The sequence below is a fragment of the Lottia gigantea genome (assembly GCF_000327385.1).
Source record: "Lottia gigantea unplaced genomic scaffold LOTGIsca_9, whole genome shotgun sequence".
NCBI classification, from domain to species: domain Eukaryota; kingdom Metazoa; phylum Mollusca; class Gastropoda; family Lottiidae; genus Lottia; species Lottia gigantea.
Genome location: NW_008710950.1, coordinates 2211327 through 2229189, shown reverse-complemented (window position 1 = coordinate 2229189; position 17863 = coordinate 2211327). Strand labels below are relative to the sequence as shown.

At 34.2% G+C, this 17863-nt stretch overlaps 3 protein-coding genes across 3 annotated transcripts; 2 read left to right on the top strand and 1 right to left on the bottom strand.

The window, feature by feature from the left end:
- Window positions 1–628: 628 nt before the first annotated feature.
- LOTGIDRAFT_184502 (hypothetical protein) lies at window positions 629–5816 on the bottom strand. The gene is made up of 9 exons (XM_009068278.1): window positions 5795–5816; window positions 5513–5702; window positions 5062–5286; window positions 4447–4670; window positions 3861–4033; window positions 3110–3188; window positions 2634–2747; window positions 1996–2134; window positions 629–1680 (listed from the first exon to the last, which is right to left on the bottom strand). Exons 2-9 carry the CDS (start codon window positions 5688–5690, stop codon window positions 1520–1522), a joined length of 1293 nt encoding a protein of 430 aa, XP_009066526.1. The 5' UTR covers window positions 5691–5702; window positions 5795–5816; the 3' UTR covers window positions 629–1519.
- Window positions 5817–10181: 4365 nt separating this feature from the next.
- Window positions 10182–10947, top strand: LOTGIDRAFT_155748 (hypothetical protein; the record flags this gene model as incomplete). Its single annotated transcript, XM_009068277.1, has 2 exons — window positions 10182–10497; window positions 10832–10947. 2 exons carry the CDS (start codon window positions 10182–10184, stop codon window positions 10945–10947), a joined length of 432 nt encoding a protein of 143 aa, XP_009066525.1.
- A 1132-nt stretch (window positions 10948–12079) lies between these two features.
- LOTGIDRAFT_184499 (hypothetical protein) lies at window positions 12080–16686 on the top strand (the record flags this gene model as incomplete). Its single annotated transcript, XM_009068276.1, has 1 exon — window positions 12080–16686. A coding segment is annotated over exon 1 (4341 nt), but the record flags the coding sequence as incomplete, so codon positions are not given.
- Window positions 16687–17863: the final 1177 nt, after the last annotated feature.

Genomic DNA, 17863 nt, shown 5'->3' with positions numbered 1-17863 from the left:
AGCATTTTGAATTCGGCTTCGACTCCCCCATTGAGTCAGTCTGTCCCATTTGTACCCCCTTTGTCGGGAGACTAGCGTTTCCACTTTGTCTTAATATTTCACTCATTTATTTAACTGTAACTGTTGGGAGTATTGGGCATATCTGACTTAATCAATTTTAGAAGAAGATCAAGGATGCGTTAGTATGGTAATCCTGTTAATGCCATACACAATATTATTATATAAAACAATCACAAATATGGAAATTATGCTTATTGCTCTTCAATCGTCGCATCAACGGGTTCGTGAATATAGAGAACAAATAGATTTCTTACTTGATGATAGAAAAAAAGGTAGGAGGACTGGTGATCATCCAAAACACATTGCTGTTTTTCAGCTAACCAAGTTTTCGTGAAGACTAGGGTGTACATTGTTTACGGGGACAAAAAATGTTTTCTGATTTACTGGTGGGTAATAGAGTGCGTCTTTTATTCGCAATTATACGGTAATAATTCATGGATAATCTGAATCTTACTCAGTAAACTCGAACCTAGTTTATGCTCACGGAAATATGTTAATGTCCTATGGGAAATAATTGCATTTTCTATACTTTGCTGTAATGTTGAGAGAAACAAAAACAAGTAGATTTAATTAGATAATTATGTATATTATATCATAAAAGCACTGAACACAAGCTAGCACTATCAATATTATGTGCTCATCTACAAGAAAAGACAAGCAATGGCACTAAAAATTAACATGGGTCTGAAAGAAATTTTACAATTGATCAACAATGTTGTACAGACTAGAATCTTAAATGGAAATACAAAAAAGATAAAAGCAACATATAGAGACAAATATAATAGAGTATCTAAAGAATCACAGATCTAGTTTAAAGGAGTAATAATGTGATAATTCGTTCTTTATATCCATTTAACCATCTAAGGCAATAGGTAAAATTGACTGTACATGGGTTCATCTATTTGAAAACATGGCTCTTGTTTTATGTCAATTACGCCACTAATAAACATTCCACATCCTAATCAAAGTTCTTGAAATCTTAATGGTTAATTCAATTATTCCAATTCCAATTATTATTTAGCCAGATTGAAATAAAGTTCTACTCTTACTGAAACGGTCTGGCTTTTACTCTTAAGTCATATTCTATTAGGATTACTAATGATATTTTTAAATATATAAGAACAGAATATAACACTGTTCCTAATATATCTCAAATTTAAAAAAAAAAATAAATAACTAAGGAATGTTCTTTCTACAATATCATTTCAATAAATATTCAAAAAATAAACTTCATTATCAATTACACTAAATCCACAACATTAAAAAAAAACCCACTTAAAATTGGCAAAATAAACCTATCAATATATTCAATATAATAAACATCTACAAATGTCTTAACAATGTCAATAACATAGTCGTTCAAGAAGATTCTAAATAAGGAGGTAATTGCTATTATGGATTTCGTTTAGGTTTACTGTCTTCTGATAGCTGGTATCAATGGAATAAAAAGTGATATTTATTAAAATGCTAGTATAGTTTTCTTGATGATATTCAGACATTCCTGTAATTGTGACTGGGTTATATTTAGAGGTGGGGCAAATCGTATAATGTCACCATGGGTTGGTTTGGCCAGCAGACCATTATCACGTAACTTTAGACAAACTTCCCATGCATCAAATTCTAAAATAAAAAAGTCAAAATAACATTTATATGGATAAAGATAAGGTGGTACAACACTTTAGATTTAAGATGTGAGAATGATTTGAAAACTACAGCATTGTCAATATTCAACGTAGAGACCAATTTCGATTTTAAAAACAAAACTTATCCCAACAGAAACTTCCCTTTTTTGATCAAATACACCTTCAATCTGCTCCATGTGAAATCAACCATTGCTAATATTATTTTACACAAATTAGAAATAATCAGATAATGATATAAATTCTGAAAAAAAAAATCAGCATATAGAGGATAAATTATGATAAAATAACTTACTGGGATTAATTACAATAGCGTTCAATAATCCCTTTCCTCTAACTACACTAACAATATCTTTAGGTAGAGTAGACAACTCTTTTCTTAATACTTCACCAAGTCTTTCAGCATTTTCTGCCAACTTTTCTTCTTCTAACACCTAAATCAAAGATTTATAATTATATATTTTAACCTTCAACCTTTCATGTCACATGTCATGGAAAAATTAATAATTTCATCCAATTTATTACAGATTGATGCTTGAACAAATACAAATAACTTTTAACATCAATATATACCACTCAATATTTATTATTACCCTTGATAGATCTTATCTAACACAATGATGTAATGTGAAGATTATAAGATTACAAGTTCTTTTAAGGCAAAATCCAGAAAAATTGTGTGCATTACTTCCTTAAAGCTTATTCATGCAAACACCTCAAGTCACTTTGCATGCTTGTCAACATGGGTTCTCTTTTATTGTAAGAAATTTTTAAAAAATTCAAGGAATCTACAATAAGTTTCTGTTTCATGTATCATTAATTCATGTCAAAATCTATCCAGTCAATCAATCTATCCACTGAACATCAAGTTATGTCCGAACTATCCATTGAACATGGTGTCAATAGGTATATGATATTTTAAAAGGTTAATACCTCTAATGCTGCCATAGCAACACGACAAGCTAGAGGATTACCACCAAATGTTGATCCATGCTCTCCTGGTTTTATAGTTAACATAATATCATCATCAGCTAATATAGCAGATACCTACAAATATAATTAATAAATTGTCACAATATGATATAATTGTTTCAATTCAAAAGTTTTGTTTACAACTGTGCCGAATTTAAGATATTTCTTGTAAAAAAATCATACATATTGGGATCAAAGCTGGTAGAAAATTCAATGAATGCTTTGAAGAATTACCTAAAATCATGGTTGGTGAATGTAGTAACAAAAAACATAAAAATACAACATCATAGCTAGTCATAATGTGACCTTTATCTATTAGATGATGTTATTGTGAAATGTTTTCAAGTTTTAAGAGTGTTCTCCAACTTGAATCAATTTGACACTTCTTCAACTTTCAACATTATTTGACCCGAATCATATGGTAAGAGGTTACTTACAGGTAGAACTCCACCAGATAAAGCTTTACCCAATATTACCATATCTGGTCGTACATTTTCATGGTCCACACATAATCTCCTGTCAAACAAAACATTGTAAAATATTAATATGGTCTCTTTACAGGCTTGACAAGCACAATCATGGTTATATGAAACATCTTCTGCAATAGTTAAAACTATCCACTATAAAATTACTAATAACAGACACTCCATCATCAAACAAATATCAAAACCTTGTGTAAAGGGAGATAACAAAATAACCTATTTGCTAAACTAATTTTTGACGAGACAAAGTCATATATCTACTTTACTAACTAAATCTTTAGATGACTAAACCTCTTTGTAAGATATAACTAATCTATTTAGAGCTTAACTTCAGTTGGCTCTTACTTTTCAGATTTAGAAATTTACGTTTAATGATTCACCATTTTGGGAGGGTTGATTTGTATTTTGAATATGTGTGAATAGTCTTTACAACTATCCCTTCAAATATTCTTCAAACTTCCTTTTTCTATAAATATATCAAGTAAAGACGATTTGAAGCCTAAATTTGGATGGTGAGCTGTGAAACCTATTACTGGTTAGCTTAACTAAGAAATTTCTGTTTCTTCAACTTGGGTACAATTGGTACGAACGGATGGCAAATGTGTCCCTATGTTAACTTCCACCAGATGTTGTTGAATTGTAGATTCAGACTGCAGACTGCAGTTATTGAGCTTTATCTGCTTATAAAAAAAATAGCAAGAAATACCTTCCGGTTCTGGCTAGACCAGTTTGTACTTCATCAGCAATAAATAAAACATTATGTTTGGTACATAATTCACGAACTTTAGTAAGATAACCTTGATCTGGTACCACTACACCAGCTTCACCTTGTATAGGTTCAACCATAAACGCACAAACATTAGGATCTTGTAGTTCTTTCTGTAAAAATGATATTTTAAACATAAATTGTCATTTTGCACTTCAAATTTCAAATCTTTGTCTTTGAAATTAGATGAATTCTCGCAAGCATTACCTGTGTTTTTTTTCCAAAGATTTTTATACAAAGTTTTGTTCTGTCTTTAAGCAACTGATGTGATATGTCCGCAGTAGGAGAAAAAATAAAATTCTGCAAAAATTGAACACAAGGATAATAAGATGCAGACCATGGACTTATAGGCTACTGTTATTAGTTAATGAGCACTGGCCTAGATCACAACATAAAGATCTTTAACAAACAACTTCAACAAAACTATAAACAGTTTTAATGTGACGAACTATGAACCTCTGTACCCAGCCAAGAGCAATGACGCTGAACATTCAGAGAAAACTATAGAAAATACTATGTTTCTTACCTCTAAAGCAGGAATATCATTGTATGGAACAACAGAGAAACCTGGCATAAAAGGTCCATAACCAGAGAAACTTGAAGGATCTGTAGAACTAGAAATAGCAGCTAATGTTCGACCCCAGAAATTACCATCAGCGAAAATTATCTTGGCCTTATTATCAGAAATTTTCTTCACTTGGTAGCCCCATTTCCTGGCAAGTTTACATGCAGTCTCTCCACCTTCCACACCTAAATATAATCAATGACTACAACTTTTGCACAATTTTTCTATATACATGTATGGAATGTATATATATTTTTTGAGACCATCAAACATAAATAAGAACAGTTAAGTGTCAAGCTAGATGTGCCCTCTGGTAAGCGTCATTTGCATGCATATTAATCCAGTAACATTACATCACATTGTAAACTATAATTCTCGTTGAAAGAGAGAATTTAAAATTGTATTTATTATGTTCACATTCACATGGAATTTTGATGCTTGGCTATAATGGTCTAGAAGATCAGTCTCTGTTTAAACAGTACAAAATTCATCGTAACTTTTAGAAAAGTGAAAACAAGGCTATCAGCTAATAAGATTGGAGTGACATGCTAAATTACAGTTTATATGGTAGGTTACCTGTGTTCATTGGTAAAACTTTGTCATACTGGAATAATTTGGTAATAAATTCAGCATATTCACCAAGTAAATCATTATAAAAGGCTCGTGAAGATAAAGTAAAGATTTTAGACTGTTCTTGTAGGGCTTGAATAATCTTAGGATGACAATGGCCCTGGTTGACTGCACTGTAGGCACTGAGAAAGTCATAATATTTATTACCATCTACATCCCATACAAATACACCTGCAAAAATAACCATTTGAGTATTTTTATTAGTAAATCAAAACTACACTCAGAATGCAAACAAAATTCTTTACAATGTATATAGGCTATAAAACAATAGCCTTGTTATAAAAATTGCCAAGGTGTTTTGTCAATAAAATAAATGCAAATCATACTCTTATGACACTTCATTAATATACAAAAGCAAAATCAGATCAAAATTTTATCCATTTTATTGTCCATTTACCTTCTCCACGACACAGTGCCACTGGCAATGGACCATAATTATGGGCACCATATTTCTCTTCTCTAGCAAACACAGCCTCTGATTTGGCACCAACTTTAATTGTTGCAGCAGTTTGAGAATAGCTTAATCTTGTAATATTTCTACAGATTGTTGATGGATGAAGAAGTCTGCTGAACATTTTACCAAATATCTGTAATGATGCAATAACAACAAACTGTATTATCCTATACTTTCTGAATACTTTCACAAAATATTCCAACTTAGTGGAAGTAGTACACTAACCTTGTTTATATTTGTAAGAGTACTAACACACTGTTCTGAATACCAGCTCACACTAACCTGACTATGTTATTTATGACAACAAGTAGGTCAGTTTCTACATCAATATAAACCTATTTCACAACAATTTCATCATCCTAGCTACACACAACACCTTACTTTTCCTTTTACTAATATATTTTACACTAAATCTTCACATTTTCAACTTATTCAACAAATAGCATAAAATTCAAGAAATGGCTTTATCCCCTCATCCAATAGCTTATATGCATGAATAATCAACTAAAATTGGTTTTAAATTAGATTTGAAAAATTAACCATTCATGCATTTCACCAATCTCATAAGAGAATGTTTAAAATAATTTAAGTCAATATTTTGCAAAAAGCATCACTTCATTTTCACATATTTCTCCCCCCTTGGACAACCTGTCAAGAGTCTGACTCTGACCTTAGATCTGTCTTGTCAAATTAACAATGTTAATATTATAATTTTTGGGGTTTTTATCAAATGTGCCATGGTATAGGGTGTATAAAGATAGGCATTCTTTCTTCATAAAAAAATAGACTAATAGAAACATGATCATATTAATAACCAACTGTAACCAAAAGTCTTGTCCAAAGTATGACAACATCTGTAGCAATAATTGTATGGTAGTGGACTCCTCAATGAGAAGTTCCATCAAAAAGAGTAAGCATTGTCATATCAAACCCCTGGTCTCTGTCTGTCCTCAACCTTAACGCAGTGCTGATGTAACCTCTTTTAATCTGATTTTAGTTTTGAGTATATGTAAATAGTCTTCAGGAGTACTAGAAATGTATGAAAACAGCATAATTCCTTAAAAGCTTCTCTTAACTAGGATTTTTTTTTCTAAATATCACAGTCTATGTGAGTCGTCATTTTAACATTCAAACAAGGATAATTCTGAGACACACATGGATTTGAAGGCTCAAACACTATTACTGATTGGCTTAGTTAAAAAAATTCCTACTGGACTGTAGATGTATAATGTATATTTCTTTATCATTTTTGTTAAATATTATTGCCTTTTCATCAATGCTATATATTGTAAGAGGGTGCAGAGTCCAGGGCACCTAACCTTGGCATCCTAACAGGAAGTAACTTGGCAATAAATTATATTAATCCTATATAAAAAGATAGCCAGGCAAGGTAACATACGCCCACTGACAGCTGTCAGAAATGATTGAACATAAGTTACACAATATAGCTAATAGAGTGAAACGTCAAGTCAGACACTATATTTCTGTGAAAAATTATCCGATCATCACGAAAATCGATAGGGATCATCTTCATAATGACATTGAAAAACAAAATCAAAAGAATCTGTAAAGAATTGTAGCCTGTAGAGTGAGCACGAGTTGCACAATATAGTTAATAGAGTGAAACGTCAAGTCAGACACAATATTTCACTGAAAAATTATCCGATCATCATGAAAATCAACAGGGATCATCTTCATATTGACATTGACACACAAAATCAAAATCAAAAGAATCTGTAGAGTGAGCACGAACCAAATGCGAACGGACGGACCGACAGGGTGATTACAATATACGCCCATCTTATGTGTGGGCGTATAAAAAAAAGATTCCTGTTTCTGAGACTAAAGAATGATTGGTTAAAAAATGGTGCATCTGTCCCTTTAAAAAAAAAAATGTAAATTTGAAATATAATTACATTAAAGGCAGTTTTGAGTTAAAATATGAGCCATTTTCAGTAGCTGATTTGATTGGATGATTGTTAAATCTATGTACCAGTATATTAATATTTTTTATCTTTTCATCTAGCTTATATCTACACTGCGTATTCAATTCTATATATATATATATATATATATATATAATATAGCTAGCTCAATCTAGCCAAGATAATACAGCATAACAAGTAAACCTATTATAGACCTAACACAAGTGAATTAATGCAGTGCGACCTTTCTTGAATATTCATCAAAATAAAATTTTGTTATAACCCTGCTTTAAACAATCAAATTTCTGCCCTCTGCATTTTGTGAGTGAGTGACGGAATTTGATTGTTTAAAGCAGATATCATCAGATTAGGTTAAAAGGTTATTTTAACACATATTAAAGAGGCCAGTTTTTAGACGCCAACTGAAGGATAATAAAAATAAAAAAAGGAACCTTAGTTTAGTCTGATTTTAATTAGACTGTTTCAATACCAGATTTCAGGAAAAAATGGTCAAAAATAATATACAGAATTACAAATATATGGTACAGGATATCTTCACAATGTCAAGCTTGACTGCATTAGGCTCTTTTCTTGTATTATGAAATGCAGCAATATATGATTGTGTAATATAATATCTGTACAGTCTGTACCGGAAATAAAGGAATCAATGATTTTTTTTCCAAGGTAGGTCCAATCCTAAGTCATTATATTCATGCAATAAATATATTTTTAATCGTCAGTTGTAATTAATTATAAGGCATGTAGCCATTTTCTATTTTCAAAAGTTTTGTAATGTATGAATGGTGTATATCTTTGAGAACTGCGAATAATGAGGCTATATCCAAGAATGTATGGTGGTCAGAATCTGCCATGCATGATGATTAAACATAAAAAATGATGATTTTTCACAATAAAGTTGTCCTGGGCCCATTTTTTTGATTGATGGGATGTATGCCATGGAATTTCAGTATGTATCAGTTTCATAGAAATAATGGAAACTTATTGGTAAACGTTGCATTTTCCAAAAAAAAATTTCCGCAGGTGGATGCGTGTTGTGTTGTCAAACAAAACGTGGTGCAATGTGACCGATGAAGTTGCGTCACATATTCACAAACTGACCAATCACAAAATACACTGATAATTGTTTACACTGATAATACATTACAAGACCATATTTGGATTATATATACACCAATAGGCCTACAGCCAATCAGAGACTTTGACATAAATGACATATTTACAGACTTTCTGTTGAGGGCTCAGACTGGTTGTATGTGGTAAAGTACAATGCAATCAAATTGATGCATTTGCAAGCGTCCTTGATACAAGAAATGTGGTGGACAATGATGTCAATTGTATTAGACACAGTTTGAAATAGCTTGGTAATGGTATATCTCTGTACTTCAGGCTTATTGATTCACCTATTCCTATTCAGCCTATTGTCTCTATAAAATATTATTAATACCCTGAGCGAGTATAAATAGCCTAATCAATTTAGACCAACATTTTGCTCCATATGTAAAGCATATAGAGCTCTCGGTTAGCACGGCTCTATATGCAGATGACAGTTCGATTTGGACTGGTCACAATGGCCTCAATAAAGTTAAATGGCATATGCAAACTGCTCTGAACCAAGTTGCTAAATGGGCAAACGACTGGGGCTTCATTATTTCGGAAGCTAAAACCGTCGGTTTGATCTGCAGCAGAAAGAAAGATCATGACAGTATTGACCTTAGACTGAATGGTGTGAAGATTAAGCATGAGAATTCAGTAAGGTTCCTGGGAGTACACTTTGACAAGTGTCTGACTTGGAGTACGCACATTGACTATATCTGTAACCGGTCTACAAAAATCTTAAATGTTATACGTTATGTTTCAGGTACTGCATGGGGAGCAAACAGAGAAACTCTAATGATGATGTACAGGTCACTGGTTAGTTCAGTTATTGATTATGGTTGTATTGCCTATGGTAAAGCAAGTGATACTCAACTGAAGAAACTCGACGTTCTACACATGAAAGCTTTACGTATTGCCACCAGGGCAGCCGTAGGTACGAAGAATGAGGCGCTACTTCAGGAGGTGGGAGAGAAACCTCTCTCTCTTCGGAGGGAGGAGCTATTTCTCAAATTCTGGGGGAAACTTCAGTATTTGTCCGAAAGCTGTCCAACGTATTCCAGCATCAGAAGATTTACTCGTGTCGGAAATAACCAGAAGAATCGGAGTATTTCTTACGGGCAAGCGGTCACTGATCTATTGAGAGAGCATCAGCTCGATCAAGTAACGATCCTTGAACGACGCCTATCGGCTACTCCGTTTTGGAAGGTTACCAACCCGACAGTCAACACCCAGCTGATCCAGAGTACCAACAAGCACGAGAACCCAGTGGGAGCAAGAGCTTGCGCTCTTGATCTCATTGATTCCGTGTACGCCGACCAATTGAAGATCTACACCGATGGTTCCAAGAGTAGTACCGCAACAGGTTACGGTTTGTGCATCCCAGTAAAAGGATCCCCCCGCACTGTTCAGTGTTCACAGCAGAACTTTTTGCCATCAGGGACGCGGTAGCATGGCTGTCCGTCAATCACACGGAGCATGCCGCAATTCTATCCGACTCGCTAAGCAGCCTCCAATCTATTTTTCTCACCTCTTCTAATTGAAGGTCAGAAGTTATTTCCGAAATAAGAAGAATGATCCACAACTACCAAACCAACAACGACCAGAAGATTGAACTAGTATGGGTTCCATCGCACGTCTCCATTCCTGGCAATGATCAAGCAGACCGTTGTGCCAAGGAAAGTCTGAGTCTGGAGGATATCGAACCTGTAGAATACTCCTATTCGGAGTTCTGCAGTATCGTATCTTCTAGGATCAACCAGAAATGGGCCGACATGTTACGGAACCTCGACACCGCAAGATACCAGATTGATCCGAAGATACCAAACCAAACCAAACCATCCATGTGTAGCCATCTGCAAAGTGGCAACCAGACTCCGGACCAACAACGTACTACGAGACCATCAGTTCAACGCCATTAAATGTCGCTGCGGCCACGTTGCCACAAGGTCGCATGTCCTCATACAATGCACTGAACTGAAACCCGCTCGTAAGCCACTGCTAGAGTACCTGGAAACCAACGGCATACCACTCAACCTACAGAATGTTTTGGCTCCACCCATGGACCACTGGTATACGATAATGGAACTAGTCTTCCATTTTATAACCAAATCTGTCTTGAACAGATAGGCTAAGTTTTTATACTTTTTTTTATAGCTTCCCCCCCTCCCCCCCTCTTTCCTCCCTCTTTTTCTCACTTTCTTTTTTTTCTTTTTTTTTTCAGGTCTTCGAGTTTTCCAACAGACAACAGATAATCTAACCAAACCAAACCAACGACTACCAATCAACAAGAAATACCATGATAAGAACGAGTTTGGAAGAATGAAGGAGACCGAGTAACTCACGCCACACCATCCAGGGCCGAGTTTCACCGCCATGTCATTCGACCCGACCAGATCTAACGAAGAATCAACAACCAAACCAACAACACCAAATCATCCAATTTGATCCAATCCAACTACTACGACTACCAACAACTACCTAGTTTGCGATATCAGCATCCGCTGGAAGCGAACGTTAACTTGTCATCTACCTACCTACCTAGACCAACATTTCAAAATTTAACATTGCTGAGGTGTCAGAACATGAACATGCAGTTAGGTGAAAATAGCTCATATATTGGAGCATAATAAGGCCTATAACTTTATAAGATAGACTCTTTTTATATCTGTACTCTAATAATAGGCCTAATAGTAATATATCATATTTAATGAATGGAATAATTGAAAAATATAAATCAAATATTAAATTGTGTTTCAAAAAAGCCTCTTAAGTCTTGGGTCTGACCTAGGCCTACATAGACAGTTTCCCTCAGATTCATTCTTACCTGACGATAGCGAGTTACAGAGATCTCTCACGTCGAACAGTTTTCATTCAGCTACCTGCAATAAGAGTTAAAATTATTAAATATACTGAACAGTGTATAAATAGTGAAATATTGAACCAATCGGAGAAAAGGACCAAAGGTGGTTGGAATGAAAAAGTTCAATGCCCTGTGTCACCAGTAAGCCGTAGGGTCATGGTCATGGAAAATTCATTTTCTTTAAGAAAAGCGACAATAACACCTCACTTCCCACTTTATGTACAGTAATCTACGCATTCTAGTTCTTTCCTTTATCGGAATATAATGTCATGAAAATTAAAAGTATGCCCGATCAAAGCAGATGGGCAGATTGTACCATCCGTCCTTTCTTGGTTCAAAGTTCATAGTTCATATAGTAACAAACAGACTGAGTGGAAATTTTTCATTCGCATGCGAACTTGATTTGTGTTATAAAGTCTGATTGACCACGACAAGAAAAGAGATAGTAATTAAACATTTAATTGTTTTGAAAATAATGATTAGGCGAGAAATTTTAATTTTCAATCAAAACTACGAAAATAAAAATGATGAACGAGCCCACAGTACGAAAATGCGGCTAACTTATATAAGTTCTTACCATGCTTTATAACGGTTTACCTACTAAGACAAAAACATTTTACAAATAACTAACAATCTTAGATTACTTTATGTGCTTATATTCTAAGCAAATTAACGACACTAGCATTGACTGTTGATATTAAGAATATGAATAACGTACATATGTTTTAAGTGGAAGACATTTGTGTATTAAAAATTGCATAGTCGCATTAAAGGACACAAACCGTCGTCGACTTCAAAAATATAAATTGCTACAACAATAACCAACAAGTCTTGTGGTGAAAAATGGATTAAATGATTCAGACTATTAAGAAATCATGTCTGAATCAGAAACAGAACTTGTGACTGAATTTACAAGTTTATTGGAGAACTGGAATTCAGAAAGATCCTCGTGGATTGGAGAAACCTTAATTCGGAAATTGACAAGATTGGCAGAGATAATAGAAACAGAAACAGAAGCCTATTATAAACTTGATTTAGATCCATTTGATGACCGGCATCCAGATCGAGCAGACCCCAATTCAGGATTAGGAAAATGTCTGAAACTATTGTCTAAAAATGACCAATTTTTGAATGAAATGGTTAGTCAGTATTTGATGAGAAGTAGAGAAGATGTACAACGTCAGACAGTGTCATGTAGACTATTATTAGATGTCATGCCTGGTGTAGAAGCCTCCATACTATTCCAGGAGACTGAAGGACTTACTACAAAATTATTTGAATGGGCAGAGAAATCACCAGAACCACTTCGTACCTATGCCACTGGACTACTTGCAGTGGCTATAAAATTGCCAGAAATTGCAGCTGATTTTAGAGAAAAGAATGCTCATCTTGTGCCTATTATGTTGGGAAGACTTCATTCACTGAAAGAGAGTCAACATGGAAACAAAATGAAGCGACATTTTTCGGAAATTAACCTTGATAAATCAACATCAGCCCAGCAAAGTTACTCCAGAGACTGCAAAAAAGTCTCTGAAAAATCTTCTCTCTCCAGCTTTGAATCAATTAGCAACTTGAATGTTAGTCCTTATAAATCTTCCAGTGAAGATTCGCCTAACACATTGTCACCAAATAGGTCATCAATAAAACGCAGACTGTCTCCAAGGAGTGATGATTTTCTTGGTAACAAAAGAACAAGATATGACAGTTCTGGAAATCACTTTCCCGAATATAGTAACAGCAGTTGGTCTGATATGGAGCACTATATTATAGGATCTTACTCCATGTCACCATTGAGTGTTACAATGAAACAGAGAATTATATTACAATACTTAATACCAATGGGTGAATATCAGGAACTGATGGGACATGCATTTGAATACAATGCAATGAACTTGATATTTTTCTATATTGATTTGAAAGAAAACAGTGATGTAAGGTTAGCTTTTGAGGCATTGAAGTATTTGGCTACCTTACTTTGTCATAAAAAATTTGCTATTGAATTTCTCCAGAATCATGGTATTGAAAAGCTAATTGAAGTAAATCGACCATCTATAGCAGCCTCTGGTGTCTCATTATGTTTATATTTCATGTCTTACTTTGAAGATGCTTTAGAACGTGTTTGTTTACGTCCAGAACATATTCTCAGAAATCTAGTGGAATATGCTCTTTGGCTTTTGGAGTGTTCACACGATTCTAGTCGAATTCATGCTGCAATGTTTTTAAGTCAGACTTTTCCATTCAAAGTTATGTTAGATATATTTGACCAACAGAATGGTTTGAGAAGATTATTAAATGCCATCAGCACTTTACAACTTTTGAACATTGAAGCTAATTTTGAGAACACATCTGAAGATTACATTTATACCATGAGACAAACTGCTCGTCATGTTTGTGGTGCTATGAAGAGGTATTTTGAATCCCACATGGTAATGAAAGCTGAAGAAATCAAAAGATCACATGAGAGGAGTGATGACCCTACACCTGCAGCTGAGACTGCTGCTTTTAAGGCTGTTAAAATTTCAGAAGAATCTTTTGAAGAAAATGTGGAAATACTTGGCATGTTTTTCCCTATTAGGTCCCACTGGACACCTGTCATCACTTTCCAGAAGCTGGGTGGAATTCATTTGCTTTTACAATTAGCAGCAATGGCTCCGGAATGGAATTCTTATCCTGGAAAACCTGAAACAGTGAAAGCAGCTCTTGATGTATTGGCAGTGTGTACTGTTACACCTAAGGCTCAGTCAGTTCTATTGGAGTCCATACCTCTACCTAATGAGAATTCATCTCCTGGAATCAGTATTGTAATCAGCATGGCTGAAGGGGAAACGCTTCTTGTTGCTCCAGAAGTTCAAAGATCTGCTCTCATTATTTTAAGCAACTGTGTTTGTGGTCCAATAGAAAGGTTCACCGGTGGTGTTGGAAGATTTATGGGCTCAGGATCGAAAAAGAAATTAAACTCAAAGGCAGGCGAAGATATGTTATCTAAGATGTGGACAGCTGTGCGTACAAATAATGGTGTTATGGCTTTATTAAAACTTTTATCTGTGAAAACTCCTATTACTGATGCTGATGCTATAAGAGCTTTAGCATGTAAGACTCTTGTTGGATTAGCACGTTCTGAGACTTTGCGTCAAATTATCAGTAAACTTCCGATGTTTAATAATGGTCAACTTCAGATGTTAATGAAAGAACCAATTCTTCAGGACAAACGTCCCGAACATATTAAATTTTGTAAATATGCAAGTGAATTGTTGGAGAGAGTGTCGGGTAAACAATCAAAATGTATAAGTGCTTCTTTGGAGGAAATTCGTCGATCAGACATTGTTTCTCAGACTAAAATAATATTCCAGGAAAAGGAACTCTTACAACTAATATGTGGACATTTGGTCTCTAAGGGTTATACTGAATCTGCTAATGCCTTATGCAAAGAAGCAAAATTACCTGCACTTAATCCGTCTCCTGTACTACATATATCAACACCTAGCCTTTTCTCTCCTTCAACATCCAGATTACCAGTAACTCGTCAACATAGTGCTTCTTCCAGTGTATCAGCTCCATCACTATCTGGTCAACCAAGTCCAACTAACTCATCTCAGTCTCTTTGTTCAACTTCAGGTCATATAAAATTCACACTGGGACGTCATTTACAAACTAGCGAATTAAATACACCTAAAACACCTCATGTTCAGTCAAAGGTTAAGACTTTAATAAGAGAAAAGGAAAACCCGCCAACAACATCAACTTCTCCTTGTGTTCGAATGCCAGGAAAATCTTTTAATGACTTTGATATGTCATTGGACAAAATAGTGACTGAATATTTGAGAAAACAGCATGCTTTGTGTCCTAATCCTGTTGTGACATGTCCACCTATGTCATTATTTAGTCCACATCAATGTCCAGAACCAAGAGGTCGAACTACAGCTCCAGCAAATTTCACAATGAGATTGTTAAATAGACCAATATTCCCAAAACATGGTGGGCTAAGGGGTTCAAGGTTTGACAGAAAATTCATTTACAGTAGATTTCGACCTGTCAAAACATATAAAGACAATGATGATGATGGGTTTGCTTGTTGTGCTTTAACACCATGTGAACGATATTTATTATTAGGAACTTTCTCAGGTGAAATCAAAATGTCTAACATTTACACTGAAGAAATGGGTATCTATAACTGCCATTCTTCTCCAGTCATACACATGGATCCGGCTCGTGATGGTAAATTATTACTAACATCAACCTGGGGTACAATGCAAGATTCTTCTTTATGGACATGGACTGATGATACGCTTGAAAATAAGTTTACATTTGACGACACCTATGCTGAATTCAGTAAAATGACTCAAGATAAAATAATTGGTACCAAAGATGAAACAGCTCATGTTTACGATACAGCAACTGGCCAAATTATAGCTACTCTTTATGACCCTAATAAGGTTAACAATTATAAATCAAACATCGCAACATTTAGCCCGTTGGATGACCTCATTCTAAATGATGGTGTCTTGTGGGATGTAAGGGTCAGTAAAGCCATACATAAATTTGATAAATTTAACCCAAGTATAAGTGGCGTGTTTCATCCATCTGGTCTAGAAATTATCATAAACTCTGAAGTTTGGGATGCAAGAACTTTTCACTTACTGAATACTGTACCTACTCTAGACCAGTGTCAAATTCAGTTTAATTATTCAGGAGATGTTATTTATGCCACACATTTTGATGAAGATCCTAATCCTGAAGTTCAACCTTGCAGTCCATATAGTTCCACTCTTCGAACTTTTGATTCTTCAGATTACACTAGTATTGGTACAAAAGACTTAAAAACTAAAAGCATTTTTGATTTGTCAACAGATAAATCAGATTGCCTTTTAGCAGTAGTTGAAAATCAAAAATTTTTAGAAACCAGTGCTGAAGAGAGTATTTGCCGTTTGTATGAGGTTGGTAAAAGAAGAGATGATGAAGAAGATCAAATGGAAGATGAAGAAGTTAAAGTTAATGATGATGATGAAGATGATGATGATGACGATGATGATGATGATGAGGGGGATTTCAACATTGGATCAGATGATGATCTTGGAGATTTGGAATTTGACTTAGAAGATGAAGATGATGTAGAGTATGAAAATGATGAAGAAGAAGATGATGATGATGATAATGGTGATGAAGATCTTGATTTCAATTTACATAATGCTAGTAGTGATGCAGATGATGATGATGCTTTATTTATGGTTGTATAACAATAGGAAGGGACTAGGTACACAACTTTGAATGGTATTGCAAAAGAAAGAAAATATTTTAAAATTGTGTTCAGTTTAATTTTGACCTGTTTCTAATTTATGCTAAGAAATCAATACCACTGTTGACAAAAGTCAATGTTTAAAACAATGTGTAAGCTTACCCTTGAATTACTTGCGTGTTAGATGAAGCATTGACTGGTTGAAATTTTACTGAGCTACAAATGATGCAATGCAACAATTTTCTTAGATCATGGATGACAAGAAGTAACATTTAACTGGAAAAAATTCAAACCTGCATTTCAAATTATATCATCCTGTGAAATCATTTATTTCGGGCTCCAAAGTTTGTGGATTTGACTTCAACATCAAATTTGTGGATCCCATTTTTTTTCCCAAAATTTTTCTTTTTTTTTATTATTTCATCAAAATTCTTGGATTCTACTCCTTGAGTGTTTTATTATTTTATTCTATTTGACTGGACTAATCTTTTTTTTCTTTATTTTTTTTATCAATAATTGTTGAAATTAGTGCTTGTGTATCAATTAACTCACTGTAGTTTTCTATATGAAACCCACAATACTTAAAACCCAGAGAAATCAATGATTACACAGTTTATGTATATATTGAATTGTACTATAATTACTCCTTTACCAAACAGATTGTGTTAATACTTCTGCATTGGTTTGGTTTACACGTTAGTACACATCTGTAACATTCTATCATATTATGTCTTAACTATATAATCAGGATAAGTAGAATGTAAAATCCAATTTTATTTTATCTTGGGCCAGACTGATTTATTTTCTTATTTTACGTTATCTGTAAAGGAAGGAGGGAAACAATTGTGTGAAAGACGGGAAAGAAAGAATTATGTAATGAAAGCCAGGATTGACTTTGAATTTCCTATTTCTCAGATTTGAATTATTAAAAAATCGTATGATTTTTTAGTTTCTGATGATGATTTTTTTCGGATGGGCTTTTTTTGCTGATTTCTGGAATATTAAAGTTGGATGTAAAAACAAGAAAATAAATTTGTCTAGCCAATGCTTTTTGTTTATAACTATACAAATAGATATTCTGACGCTTAAGAATTTTTCTGATCACTTTTTTTGACGTGTTATAATAAATCTATCATGAACTCTAAATACAACAATTCTTT

Excerpts from the sequence above, each read along its gene's own strand:
- LOTGIDRAFT_184502 (XM_009068278.1), bottom strand. The coding sequence starts at position 5,690 with ATGTTCAGCAGACTTCTTCATCCATCAACAATCTGTAGAAATATTACA. Across the intron at positions 4,034-4,446 it reads ATGATATTCCTGCTTTAGAG|AAAGAACTACAAGATCCTAA; the intron begins GTAAGAAACATA and ends TCATTTTTACAG. Across the intron at positions 2,748-3,109 it reads TATCTGGTGGAGTTCTACCT|GTATCTGCTATATTAGCTGA; the intron begins GTAAGTAACCTC and ends TTATATTTGTAG.